We start from the raw sequence: 15,014 nt of genomic DNA, 5'->3' as shown, positions 1-15,014 counted from the left end.
TCAGTGTTTTAATAGCTGCAGAATTGTCCCAGACACATTACATATAGTTTAATTTCCACAAAATCCCTGCAAATTTGGCATCGTTACTCCCATTTTTCAGATGAAAAACTGAGGGTCAGAGGTCAGAAAGGTTGGAGTAACTCACCAAATAGCCACTAGTAAGTGAAAGAGCTTTGTTCCAAACCCACATTTACCTCAACTCCCAAAACCCACTCTTCCATGCTATATCACACTGCCACCTTTCCAGGAGGGCATTTCATGACTGCTCAATGCCTAAATCCCAGTAAAGAGTGGTACTTAGGAGCAATGGAACCACAGAATTTTCCTAAACTTCTTGTGCTACAGCCTCCAAGTCTTGAACGGGCTTCTCTCTAAACAGAGAGCAACTTGGCAACTCTTGCTAGATCAGGATGAATCTAGTAGGAAAAAAAAAAAATCCCTCCCAATTAAACTTTCCATTTGGGAGTCTGAAGAAGAAAAATAACACAGAACAAAGAAGCATGGGAAAGAGAGAAAAGGGAATGCTGAATCTGCTAAAATAGCTAGTTAATGAAAAGAATTAATCTAACAGTAACTTCAGCATTCAAAAATGAAAAGTTAGGAGATCCTACAGAGGTACAATTTCTAAGGCTTTTGGAGCACCTTTTTAATTAGGCTCCCAGAATCTCAGCATTCCTGTTTGAATAATCCGTATTTCTGGTTATTTATTCAGCTCCCCACTGCCGCACATTACCAACCCATATGCTACAGGAATACATCACTTCATATTTGCACTCAACCATCCAAAGACATTGGCAGTTCAGACCTTTAAGAAGCTTAGGAAAAAGTCCCTGTAGAGTACAGTTTTAAGGTTAGAAGGCCCAGGAAGCCAAATGCATCTTCTTTATATGCTATTTACTCGAGAGAAGGCGGGTCATTTCAACAAAAGGACAGGCAATTAGAAGGGTAAAGGAGATAAACAAACAAAAGACTCAAGAGAGTAAAGCTAGCAAAAATCAGCTGAACACTAAAGGCCTCCGAATAATTCCAATGCCCCTCTCTGCACTTTAAAATAGATTTTTTAAAGCAATTCCACAAAGGAAGATTTTCAATCAATCCAAGGTCTCGTATGCACTGGACAAACGAAGAGGTCTACTGTGCCCCCAGCCCTACACATGTCTAAAGAGAAGATGTTTTAGAAACATATACCTTGATAATCTTAAATACAAAAATAGTTTTAAACAAAAACATGGTCATTGAAGAATTTGCTACAATATCAAAACAATGGAAATAGTCTCAATATCACCAACAGAATACTAAGTAAGCTACATTTCCTTAGAGTCCATTATACAGTTATTGAAAACTCTCACAAAGATTATGTCACCACATGAGAAATGCCATGTTAAGTTTAAAAAGAAACAGTACAGAAAATTACATGTGTGACAGGACTAAAAAGCTGGCAAAAACAAGGAAATAATTACAGAAAAAAAGAGTGAAAGAAATCTACACTCAAAGTTGGGTTGTGTTTACGTGACAAGAGCTGTTTTTTTAGCTTCTTAGAGGCAGGAATCCTGTCTTACTCATTTCTTTTATAAGCGCAGCACTTAACATAGTACCTTATCAGTGTTTTAACAGCAGTTTTGCATGTCTATATTCTAAATTATATTTAATAGATACATTTATTGAATTTATAAAATTTTTTTTCAAAGATCTAGTTTAGCATAGTTTGCATGTACATGAATAGAAGTTTCAAGAATGCAGACTCTAGCTCGATTTCATGAAGAGTAATAATGATTAGTGTCTTCCAGCCACACAAACATGGTCTAGTGGCTCTCAGTTTAAAAAATTGCCCCTTAACCCCACACCACACTGGTCACCATACCCCTGCTCCCATTTCTCAAGGGTTATTGACACAAGCTACCTCCCATTTACTTCCAACATTAGGATTCTATGAAATATACTAAACACGATATCCATTTTAAAGATTTTATTTTTATTTATTTGACAGAGAGAGACACAGTGAGAGAGGGAACACAAGCAGGGGGAGTGGGAGAGGGAGAAGTAGGCTTCCCGCTGAGCAGGGAGCCCGACGCGCAGCTCGATCCCAGTACCCTGGGATCATGACCTGAGCCGAAGGCAGACGCTTAACGACTGAGCCACCCAGGCACCCCAACATGATATCCATTTTAAATACCTTAAGGAATTAGAGCATAAATAAGAAGAAGATCTATAAGGAAATTACTATAAAGAAAAGTTTGAGAACTGTCTTGCACATTTTCTTATCTCCTATGCTAGCCACATAGCACATGTGCAATTCACAGAAAATATATAATGAAAAATATATATGAATAAAAAATGATATTCTGCTATCAACAAGAAAAATACAGACAAACATATGGAATAGATAGGTCTATGTGATATAAAGTTTAGAAATTAACATAGGGTATGTTTAGAAGATCATGACTAGATTTCCCAAAACCAACACAGTAAGAGAAGGAGCAAAAAGACATTTCCCTTCAAGAGAGCAGTCATATCACCAACTGATACAACAGGGCACAAACAGACCAAAATGTACTTTCTATTCACCCACTGTAACTTGAGAGAAGACCCTCCCGCCCCCCACCAAACACACACACACACACGCAGGCACGTGCCACACGCGCACACGCACCCCTGAAGGCCTTACTGTTTTTCGTATCTAATAAACTCAATGGACTAAAAGACCATAGATATGTGTTCTGGAATTTGGGCTAACGGTGAGGAGCTGGACAAAAAAAACGGAGCACTAGGAGATAAGAAACGTACCTGAGCATGAGATTCATCAGCTGCAGACCCTCACCCTTCAGGAAGCGCTCACGATTGGAACTGAGCATTAGGCAGGAACAGAGTGAATCAAACAGATTCTCCATCATCTCCTGCTCTTCAGCGGTGCTAGGATTGTGTCTTTTAAACACCTGTCAAGCAAAGACACCAGAAAACACAGAGCCATAAGAGAACATCTTTTCATCAGTCAGCACTCAACAATTTCCAAAGTCTGCCTGTCCTGATAACCCCAGCAACTGAGGAAGCAGAAGCTCACCAAACAAAATTCTCTGCAGCTTCCATGTTAGAGAAACTGGACTTTCTGAGTCACAGGTATTAGATAGCTATCAGCCCAAACAAAAAACCAAAACACTCAACTGACCACTGGGTCCATAAGTGATTGATAGTTCCAAGGAGGCAGATTTAAAAACAAAACAAAGCAAAAAAACCAAAAACCCAAACCAACAAAACCCTTTTACTGTGAAATAGAGCACAGATATAGAAAATTCCATAAAAGGCATATACAGCTGAAACCACCATCTCCAGGTCAAAAAACAACTTTGCCAGTTACCTCCAAAGCCCTCTACTTGCCCAGCCCAACCACGACCCATTTCACCCCTTCTAAAAGAAACCACAATCTGCAAGGGCCACAACCTAAGGAAGATTCCTAACCGTCGGGGCTACTGAACTGCCTCACACAGCAGTTGTGGCTCTAAGTCATGGAAACAGCTAAAAGCAGACATTTTGTCCCTGCCAGAGATATACGGCATGTTAAGAGGAAAGCCTTTTAACAGTATATGCATACCCATAGACTCTACTAAAAAATGATCAATAATCTTGCAGGAACAGGACTAAGCACCTTCCCAGAACACTGGGAACAGATTCACATTTCAAAGCTCTATTTTTTGGGGTGGAGGCCAAGCCACTCAGGCTGCTGGCACCAAGATGGCAGATGTATGCAAACTGACATCTCAGACACTCCCAACACTCAAGAGTTTATCCAAATGATCTATATTCAGTCTTGGTTTTGGCATAGCAAAGAGATTCAGAAGAGATTTGTTAGAAGAAATCTTAACAGTATTTTCAGAATGCCAGCAGAACATTTCAACTAGACTTACATTTCTTACAATGAGAAAATGGCATTTTCTAAATTTTTTTTTTTTTTAAGATTTTATTTATTTATTTGACAGAGAGAGAGAGACAGCGAGAGAGGGAACACAAGCAGGGGGAGTGGGAGAGGGAGAAGCAGGCTTCCCGCCGAGCAGGGAGCCCGATGCAGGGCTTGATCCCAGGACCCTGGGGGATCATGACCTGAGCCGAAGGCAGACACTTAACGACTGAGCCACCGAGGCGCCCCCATTTTCTAATTTCTTATTCCAGCTTCTAGAACCACATCCTTCCCTATCCTCCTCCGTGACCTCTATCCCACAGCATTGGAACTTGTATTCCTTGAGCTTATCTGGATTCTAAATGAAGAGAATCCATTTTACTGGCAGATTGAAAGGAAAGAAAGTGATTAATCTTGGGACTGGGTCAACTGGAAATAATTTGGTATTCTCGGCCCAAGAATATACACTTAAGCAGGAAGCACACCTCTTCTGAATTGACAAATATCAGAAGACAGAGAAAATCAATCCATAGCAGATACACAGTGATACCTGGTCATAAAGAGTAAATGACTAAGAAAAGGAGGCAAACTATGTAGCTCCACTGTAACCTCAAACCTGCCAACATACTCCATATGGCTTGCATCACACGGCCTATTTCTTCCCACATTTTCCAGCTCCACCTCCCATTTAAAGCAGGCCATGTATCTTCACGGCAGACAGGAAGCATAAGAATTACTCACGGATAACTGCTGAAGAAGCACATCGATTCCATCCAGCTCCCCAAGCAATTCCCTGTTTTCTAAAAGGGGAAAAAAATAGAGGAAGAAAAAAATGAAGCTAACTGTCAGATTTTACAGCCGTCTAACACTGATACATCAGCAAACAAAATCAATACAGCTTGACAGAGTACAAAAGCTGCACAGAGAGCGAGAGGGAGAGCAAGGGGATGCCAAAGGCAAGAGAGCTTGCTGTCATGATCTGAAACAAGCCTGGCTCCTATCCTAACAGAATATCAGTACTGAGAGGGAGCCTCACCATCATTGTCCTGGAGCAATATGGCCAGCACTTCACTACAATACAGTTTGTTGGCATCGAAAGGCATCTTTGCCTGTGGGGAAATAGGAGAAATGAGAAAAAACGTTAAGGGGCCATGCTTCCTTCCCCAGGACGAATTTTTCACAAGAACTAGGATCTGAGTTAGAAAGAAGTAGAAGTTAGAAAGCAAAAAGGCAGGTTAATGGTTAAAAAAAAAAAAAAAAGTCTGCCTTTGCTCTCAAGAAATCAGACTCAAATACTACATAGTAAAACCATAAATGGCAGATGTACACAATGGCTCTCACATTGCTAATGTCCAGGTATGAAAGTCACCTCCTCAGTGAAGCCTTCCCAGGTTCCCCATTTTAAGTCCAGGGACTATTGTCTAGCACATAGTATATACTCAAATGTGAACTAGAGGAATGATTGAAAGTTTTGAAAGTTTTGAAATTTTAAGACTAAAATCCATTATGAAGCTTTGTTCACATATTACAATCACAAAACTAGGCTGTAAATTAGCTGACAGATGATCAGAGAAGGTGAAAAGAAAGCAAGTTCTTGTTTAGATTAGTTGAATGTATTTATAATAAAGTAGTTCCTTTTGCATTTTTTTAATGCTTAAAATTTAATTTGAAATCATAAACCTATCTGTTCGTGTGCCATAATCTGCCTACTATTTAAAAAGGAAACCACATTAAAAATGCAGAAATGTGTTAATATTTTAACACCCAAATTACTACCCACAATTCTTTCCCTGCTGCATGCTCTGCTACTTGGTGTTTCAGAGGGGACATATCTACTGCAGAGACTATCTTTTATGGCTGTCCACATTGTTGCTTCGGTAGCGAGACTCAACTATCTCACCATTAATAAGGCCCCTTTGGATAAAGGTGCACAGAGAGGACCAAACCTCATCGATGTGTTTTTATTTACCGTCCCTTGATCCTTAAAACGCAGGCACATAGACAACAATTGTTAATCAGCAGCAGTCTTGCTACCTATCCAGGTTTTTGAAATGACAAATCATTTCTGTACCTGGAAAGGACAGGGAAGTGTTCGTCTTAGAGCTAACACCTCCATCACCTTAGTGCTATTCACAGTTCTGTCTGGACATTGATTTTGTACTTAAGAAGGAAGAGTGGCCCCTAATGAAGCAACACCCAGCAACTTTTCAGTTTTCTATGCACGTCTTTCTCGTCAAGCCTAAGTCCACCCCACAGGGTTTCAGGAAGCTGACCATCTTAGGTTAAAAGATCTGTTAATGCAAAGTCTTACGTGTACTGACTGCAAGGTATGCTCCCTGGGCAAGCTTGAGGCCTTGTTTCAAGAAATTCAGTATATAACAGCCAGGGTTTAAATGCAATCTGTAGTATGTTTCACTTTAAGGAAAGCAGTTTTATAAAAATCAAAACACAGTGATAAGCCAAGGGGTAAGCATCTCTATCAGAATCAAGGATTTGCTAATAAAATTACTCAAATTATTTAAATTACAAGTATTGGTATTTTTAAATGATTTAAGCCACACCACTTCACTTATATGCAGCTTTTCAAGGACCAGGGTTCTTGTTTGAAACAAGATGCACGTAACTAAAAGAAGCCAAAAGACATCATAGCCTTTCTGTGGTTTCAATGCCTCTTGTCCTTTATTTGATTTTATAAATCCTATCTCCAAGATGAGGGGGAGATTTTCTCTTTTTTTTCAACGAGTATTTATTAGGCATCTGCTATACGCAAGACAAAGAACTAAACATGAAAGCACACAGGTGAATTAGACATGAACCTTGTCCATTGTTACGGCATTTAAAAATATTACACTGAATTAAAAATAATTTTAATAATTAACACGGTCATGTTTAAAAAATATATGTATGAATCTAGGATTGATGCACCTAGGTTTGACTCATGAGCATGTACCACCCATGTGACACAAAGTCTGCAGTTCCCAAACTGTGTGCCGAGGTACCTGGGGTGTCAAACTCAATTCACAGGGGCACTGCAGGATACTTTAAAATTTCCAAAGAAAGCACAGTGACATTTGACATCTGTTGAACACTGCATTAACTACTAGCTCCAGGTATACTCTTTTGATGACATCCTGTCTTTGTGAAGCTGGTTTTTGGTGGTTGCTGTAATAAAAGAACTGTGTGAAAATCAGTATGGAGAGCAGGAATGAGGGTGGTGGTGTTCAACTGGATTCCAAGGTTTTAGAAGTTGTGCAGCACTCAAAGGCACACACATCTATTAGTAAGTAACTGTGGTCTTTAAGTATAAAATAAAAATATTTTTTTTCTTTTAATTCATGTGTATTACTTTTTCAAATGGCTACTAAATTGTTAGGACATAAATACGTATTAAATTGCTTGGACCTAACTACTTAATAAACACGATTGTTAGGTCCTTCCTGGCAGAGGGGCACTGTAAAAACGAAATTCCTAAGACATCCAGGGCACCATGAACTGAGAGTGGGCATATATGACCCAAGGAACATTTCTCAGTCTTAAGTTTTCTTATCTGTAAAAAGCAAATAATAAAAAACATCCTAATAAAAATAATAAAATAAATAAATAACATAACATCAGGAGAGTTACTATGAGAATTAAATAAGGTAATATGGAAGTACCTAACACGTAAGTTTTTCTCATGACTATAATCAGAAACATCCAGGCTAGAATCTCAGCTCTTACGGTTTTCAGCTACATGATCTTGGCCAAATTACTCTGCCTCTCTCGCCCGATTCCTCTTATGTTAAGTAAAAATAAGTAATAATTTCTTCATGGGGTAGTTGGATTAAATTAAACAGTATATACATCACAGGCACCCAACAGCTAGATCCCCTCTACTGAGAATTCCTGATTGCCCCAGGAAATCTCCAGCTTTTGCTGTGACACCTCAAGGAGTTTCCAGTTTGCCCAAAGTAAACTTTTAAAAATCAAAATTATAATTTCATCACTTTTTCTATTAAAATATAGGTTCTTTGAAAAACTGGCATGAAGGAGGAATCTAATCAGAAAGTCAAAATGATTAGACCCCGTAACTCCCCAACACTGAGCCCTAAAATGCTTCAGAGCCTGAAAGGGGTACCAGCTGGAAAGTACCTTGGCAAGAAGGGGAGGCTTTGGAGATACCCGGGCCCAACTGTCACAGGCTCTGCCCCATAATTCCTGTGGGGCTGGGGCAATCACTTCTCTTCTGTGGAATTCTTCCCACATCTGTAAACTGAGGATAGCAGCACCCACTTGGAAGGTTGTAAGGATCAGAAATAATATATGTGAGGTATCCAGAATAACGCTTCCCACATAGTCAACAGCCAACACATGACACTCATATCAGATGGGGAAAACTTAATGGTGATGATAATGACAACCAAGTATTTTAATCTTGTGGAAAAGAAATAAAGGAAACTGTGGGCCAGGTGGGAAGGAAGGAGTCTATTCTTTCACGTCTAGCCAAAGACAAAAAGCCACCAAGGAAGTTTTATTTCTATTTAAATATCAGCCAGAGACGATGGCCTCCAAGCTTACAAAATATCAAACTGCCAAATTACAAGGATATTTAGTTAAAATCAGGAGAAAGGAGAACTCATTTAGGAGATATGGTCTCTTGGAGTTTGCAAAGTTAACCAAGGGAACTTGAAGCTTCTGGGGGCTCTCTTCTATCCAGGAGCCTGGTGATCCTAAATCTTTCAGCTGTCAGAGTAATTATAGAGTCAAGCATAGGTTTGTACTCAGCATGTACTAGCCTCGAATAAAATTAAACTTCACCTCTTTGGGAACTGCTGCTTTTTTGGAAAGTACAAAACAATTATGCTCCCACCCGCAGCCAGAAGCTGCAGGTTATTTCTGCAGCTCACCTCTGGTACCTGGAACACATGGGGCAGGTTCAGACACATCCACAGCTCTGTACAATTGCTGAAGCAGATTGTGCCCTGTAAAATCCCAGCTCCTGGTCATAGGAGGCTAAGAACTTCCCATCAACCAGTTGTACACGTAGTATCATGTAGCCAATTCTCAATTCATTAGCTCATATGCTGAATGTTGCAACTGTTTCTGAAACACTGATTTAACTGGGAAACAAAGGGAATCTTAATTTTGTTTCTTTAGAAAAGGAAAAATAAAACTTTAGGTTTTGGTGTTATTTTCAATAGTACACAACATCCTAATAAGCTGGTATTCCCCATAAAAATGAACTGTGATGGTCTGGCTCACACTCCTGTTACCTGCTCACCTGCTAACCCATTTAATGCAATCATCTGCAATGGGTTTCATCCTCATTAGCACAAATTAGTGACATTTCATTAAATGGATGAAAAATCCGTGAGTATTTCTATATACTGCTAGGCTACCAGCACCAAAAGAGGACTCGTCAAGGTGCCACTCACTGAAGAATTACTCAAAGACTACTGAATAAATATGGGATGATCAGTCAAACAGCAAGGCTTAACAGGCAACATAAACTATGGTGGTTCTCAGATGTTAACCAGACACCAAGTCACCTGGAGGGCTTCTTAAAACTAACTGCCAGTCCCACCCAAGATGGGTGGAGTCAGCGGGTCAAGGGGTAGGTTCAAGAATTTGCATTTTTAACATGTTGCCACGGGAACCACACCTTGAGAACAACTGGGAGATGCAAAAATAATGGAGACCCAGTCCTTGCTTTTAAAGAGTTGATGGATACTTAAAGAAAGACAATAAGCACATATACCAAGAAGGTCTGCTGCTGGGTGATGAAGAAAAAATGCTTCATGAGGATAAATGTCACACAGTTATAGGTAAATGTCAGAACCCAGATCTGCTGCCTCCCACAAGTGAACCAGTATGGAAAAAGTAAAATGTCTGATATTCAGACAAGAAAGAGGGTGGCAATGGGCTGGGGGGCAAAGTAATGCCATGGAAAGGGTGTGTGAAGAAAGTCTGGAGTCTTGGATTTAATCCCAGCTCTATCTCTAACTAGCTGTATGAATTTGGGCAAGGCACTTAATCTCTATAGGTCTCGATTTTTTTTAAATTTGCGATAGAAGTTATAAATTTCCTTTCAGTTCTAAAAATGATGGTGGCTACATGGAAGAGTAGGGATTTAAACTGATTAATGAAGGCTGTGTATAATAACTGAGAAGTATGTAAGAAAGACAGGAGTCATTCCTGGTGGAAGGAGGAGCATGAACAACAGATACAGAGGTCAAAATCATTCTGACCTTTGCAGAGCAGGGGGTAGGTAAAAAATGTCTGAAAAGTAATAAGACCAATGTTTAAAAAATGAGAAATGAAAAAGTCAGACTAGGCCAGGTATAAGGGGACTTTAAAAGTAAGCAGAAAAGGTGGGATCTGTTGGAGAGGTCATCAGCATCGTGTAGAAAGAGGTTCTTGAACAGGGAACGGCACACTGAAAATGGGGTGTTAAATCTAGTGCAGGAGTAGTGCAGAATAAAAATGGCTAAGAGTAATGTTCACATCTCCAGAGAGCAGAGGATAGTAGTGAGGGCTGTCCATTAGAATCGTAGGTGGAACTTCTCTAAAATATACCAAAGACGGAGACTGAGACAAAGGGTCTGGAAAACTGCTTTTGTTTTGTTTTTTAGATTTTATTTATTTGAGGGAGAGACAGTGTGTGTGAGAGAGTGTGCATGAAATGCGGGAGGGTCAGAGGGAGAAGCAGACTCCCTGCTCATCGGGGAGCCTGCAGATGCAGGGCTCGATCCTGGGACTCTGGGATCATGAGCTGAAGGCAGACACTTAACCGACTGAACCACCCAGGTGCCCCATGGAAATCTGTATTTTTTAGAGTTCCACTGGTGAAAGTCAGGATCTAGGTCCAGCACTCAGATTCAGTATGTTTATGATGGTGAAAATTATAGCAAGCACTTTCCCAGATGATGAGAAAAAAGAGCAAGGCATTGTTTTTAAAAACATGCCTCTTGCTGGCCTTACCCTTAAGCAGGATTCTCATTAATGATCTGGGCAGCACAGGATTTTTCTAAGGGCACTTGCTTACTAGTAAAATAAGCAAATAGCATTTTAATGTTTAGATACCCTGAAACCTTGAAAAACTGTTTTAGAGACAGCAATGTAACTATTTATGCCCCGAGGATTACATAAACGCTGTGCCTAAAAGGCAAGAGTCACTAGCTTGCTAGACTATCAAGTGGGACTCTTTATTACTCTCATTAGGGTAATGTAATCCAAGCCAAACCCCCAAAGGTCTCAATTTCCCTTCCTGTTACCAGTTCAAAAAAAGACTGGCAAGTTTCAACACCTTTAGAAGGGCAGAGGAGGCCTAACATTCTGGTTTAATGAAGGATCCCTGAAGTAGTATCAAGTCTCAAGGAACTGAAAGAAATTGGTCTTGACTTCAGAGACAAAAGCTATTGGATTGTTTTGTATATTTTAAGGTTGGAGCTCTCACCTATGGCCACCCCACGAACAGCTCAGGTCCCTGTCATCTATCCCATCCCCTCAACTCTGTGTCCTACTTTCTTCCCCTCCACTCCTCACTCCCAAAATGTTTTAAGGCTTTGGAGAATAAAAATGTGTTGAATGTTGAGGAAAGAAGAAATTGAGAATTACATGGGGAAACAAGTCTAGTCCTAAAACCAAAGGACATCAAGACTCATGAGAGGAGATCAAAAGGAAGTTGCAAAGATGACAATGCATGAATTAACCAGACCTGATTTTTTTTCCCCTAAAAGGTAGGGGTGTGTGTGTGTGTGTGTGTGTGTGTGAAGGGAGTTGCAATCTACTGAACTATGCACTGAGTTTATACTCTGCCAGGCAAATGTGCCCATACCCACCGATGACAGTATCTGGACTAGCTGAATATGAGTATGTTCAAGTCATGCTATATAAGTCTATGTTATAGGTTTCATGGGAACAAATGGTTAAATAAGTAGGATTGGGGAAGACTTAAATCGTCAGAAAGAAGGGTAATCATGGGGCATATGCTATCTTAGGCAGAACACTCTTCCTGAGCCCTGCCAAGACAGTGAGGGGGGGGGGGTAAATCTGACCTGACATACCTCAGACTTTCTGGATCTCTGTGACACTCTGAAGCATAGCAAGGCCATGAATACTTAGAGAATCATTCTTGCTAAGAACAAATGCCTCCTTCTCACAGAAAAGCTAAGAATCCTTGCTTGCTGATCATTTCAGTAGCATATAAGCAGTCCCAAACTGCCTCCCATCACACCTTTGGTTAACACTACTCTTAAGAGAAGCTCTTGCCTCTCTTGCTCCTCATTTACTCTATAGGACCGCACTAATTGTTAAAAAGATAGTCAAAAGGGCTAGGGCGCCTGGGTGGCTCAGTTGGGCGCCTGGGTGGCTCAGTTGGTTAAGCGACTGCCTTCGGCTCAGGTCATGATCCTGGAGTCCCGGGATCGAGTCCCGCATCGGGCTCCCTGCTCAGCAGGGAGTCTGCTTCTCCCTCTGACCCTCTCCCCTCTCATGTGCTCTCTCTCTCTCTTTCAAATAAATAAATAAAATCTTTAAAAAAAAAAAAAAAAAAGATAGTCAAAAGGGCTATACTAAGAAGAAAAGAGAATAAACAATCCAACAGAAATATAATTATGAAAAAAGGATATAAATAGTAAGTTAAAAGAAATGAATACAAATAGCTAACAAACAAGTAGAAGCCAATATTCTTTCCCTGATTTTAAAATTCCAAAATAAAATAAAATACCGGTTTTCATTTAGCAGATTAATGAAACTTTAAGTTTGATAGTACCCAGTGTTGCTAGGGGAAACAGATACTCTCAAATCAGTGGGGCAGGGCGCCTGGGTGGCTCAGTCATTAAGCATCTGCCTTCGGCTCAGGTCATGATCCCAGAGTCCTGGGATCGAGTCCCACATCGGGCTCCCTGCTCAGCGGGAAGCCTGCTTCTCCCTCTCCCACTCCCCCTGCTTGTGTTCCTGCTCTCGCTGTCTCTGTCAAATAAATAAATAAAATCTTTAAAAAAAAAAAAAAAATCAGTGGGGCAGCCTTTATGCAGAACAACTTTGCAATACCCACCAAAAATGTTAATGTGTATATCCTTCCATCTCTATCAATTCTACTTCTAGGAATTTATCCTAAACTAACGGAAGTGCGCAAGAGGGGCACCTGGGTGGCTCAGTCGTTAAGCGTCTGCCTTCGGCTCAGGTCATGATCCCAGGGTCCTGGGATCGAGCCCCACATCAGGCTCCCTGCTCAGCCGGAAGCCTGCTTCTCCTTCTCCCACTCCCCCTGCTTGTGTTCCCTCTCTCTCTCTCTCTCTCTGTCAAATAAATAAAAAAAAAAAAAAGAAGAAGAAGGGTGCAAGAAAAAAGTGTGTATATGAGAATATTCACTGCAGGACTGCTTGTAACAGTGGAAACTTGTTACACAGCAGTGAATAAGTGTTATAAAAAGGGGAATGGTTAATTTTGGTATATGCATAAAACAGAATACTAGGCAGCTAGTAGTTCAGTGAAAAAACCAACTTGCAAAATAAAATATTGTATAATTCTGTTTGTGAAAAACACACACACTCCTAGATACACAGAAAACTTCTGGAAGGACAGGTAAAATATTGTTAACAGTGGCAGACTCTGGCAAGCGGAACTAGAAGGAATCTGCTGAGGGGAGCTTTTACTTTCAGTTTTATACCTTCTGTACCACATGAGTTTATTTGTATTTACAAAATGTTTTTAGTATTTTCAGAGGTATTAAAGGCTACTTTCAAAGCCTCTTCTTTTAAAACAAACAGGGGAAAAGCAAAGAAAGACGCAAGAGATCTTTCAGTAAAGATGCCCAAACTAGATCCCACAGCGAAAGGGACAAACATCTGTGCCGGTGAGCCAGCTTCAGCCAGGCCCAGAGCGAAGAGCAGTGTGAGCTGCAGTCCCACAAAGCCAAACTGACCTTCAGCCTCTTCAACAGCCACTGCAGAAGACCCTGCTGGGCGGCCTCGGTACACATCTCAGGCCGGAACTCTGCCATGTTTTCCACAATAGCTAAAGGGAGACAGACAGCAGTCATTTGGGAGGGCAATTTTGTTTCCATCTGCAACAAGCTTGCTTCCCTTCCCGTGACACACACCATATTCCTCTTCCCACTTCCTGTATTCCTCTTAGCCAGATGATGTGTTGTCATTATTAGATTAACCAGGGAGATGCTATGGTTTTTTTTAATTCAAGTAATGTTGCAAGTAAAACTCATAACTGAAAATGATGAAATTTACAAAAGGAATGTGCTAGATGTTCTGTGCTAATAGGGAACAACACTAGAGCAGAACACAGAGAAAGGTGGATATCTGCCCAGGAAGACCTTCTTAGTCCTCACTGCATGGGAGTCCCAGAGACCTGTAACTGAAGAGACAGGGGACTGACTAGGCAGGAAGCCTAGGGAAAAAATCAGGGGATGGTGAATTCAGAGTCTCTTCCCTTCCTGATTCATTCACTTTCAATTCTCTTTCTCTGGATATTGCAAGGGAAGCAAGCATGATCTTCTTAATTGAACAAAAAAATGTGCAGAGAGAGGAAAGGCCATGCTGGCAGAGGTAACTGTCAGGTACTCAGAAGCAAATATAATTGGTCCTGCTATCTCCTACAAGGGCCAAATTGCTGCTAAATAGAAAAATTAAAACTTAGGAGGCCAAAGGAAAAAAAAGTTATTACATAACCATGATACTAAAAAGGGGGACATTTTTTAAAAATCCCCTATATAGTTCCATTCTAACACATCCAATGCTTTCATTTCCTTCAGGGCCCCTTCTGCTCCATATCCCAGGATACGTGACTATTATAAAGGAGATAGAGTTAGGTCCACGTTCTCTAAGCCCAATGCCCGGAACACATCAGATCTGAATTTTGAAGGAGAAAGGGATAAAGAAGTCCCCATGCCTCTTATGCTCATCCTCACTCCTCTGCCGGTGTCAGCCAGTGGGAAGTTAAAAGACTCAGTGGGCAGCCCCCTCAGGGAGTGGAATACAAAGCCATGTTAGCAGAGTAGCAACGAGACCCCTAAGTTACTTTCTCACACTTTCTAGGAAAATCAACTCATGCATTTTAATCACCAATGCCCTTATCTTATTCCTCTGCTTACACTTTAGATGGCTTCCCGTTGCTCACTAGAGCCAAA

The 15,014-nt window shown here is 40.7% G+C and overlaps 1 protein-coding gene across 1 annotated transcript in view; it reads right to left on the bottom strand.

The window, feature by feature from the left end:
* Positions 1 to 15,014, bottom strand: part of CTNNBL1 (catenin beta like 1) — a 155,815-nt gene that overhangs the window by 76,996 nt on the left and 63,805 nt on the right. Inside the window, exons 7-10 of the mRNA XM_036101565.2 lie at positions 13,797 to 13,888; positions 4,926 to 4,998; positions 4,631 to 4,689; positions 2,785 to 2,933 (exon numbers count right to left, since the gene is read on the bottom strand). Coding sequence (XP_035957458.1) covers positions 2,785 to 2,933; positions 4,631 to 4,689; positions 4,926 to 4,998; positions 13,797 to 13,888 — 373 coding nt within the window. The remainder of the gene's footprint in view (positions 1 to 2,784; positions 2,934 to 4,630; positions 4,690 to 4,925; positions 4,999 to 13,796; positions 13,889 to 15,014) is intronic.

The sequence above is a fragment of the Halichoerus grypus genome, chromosome 10, assembly GCF_964656455.1.
Source record: "Halichoerus grypus chromosome 10, mHalGry1.hap1.1, whole genome shotgun sequence".
Taxonomy (NCBI): Eukaryota; Metazoa; Chordata; class Mammalia; order Carnivora; family Phocidae; genus Halichoerus; species Halichoerus grypus.
This window is presented reverse-complemented; position numbering and strand designations above follow the sequence as displayed.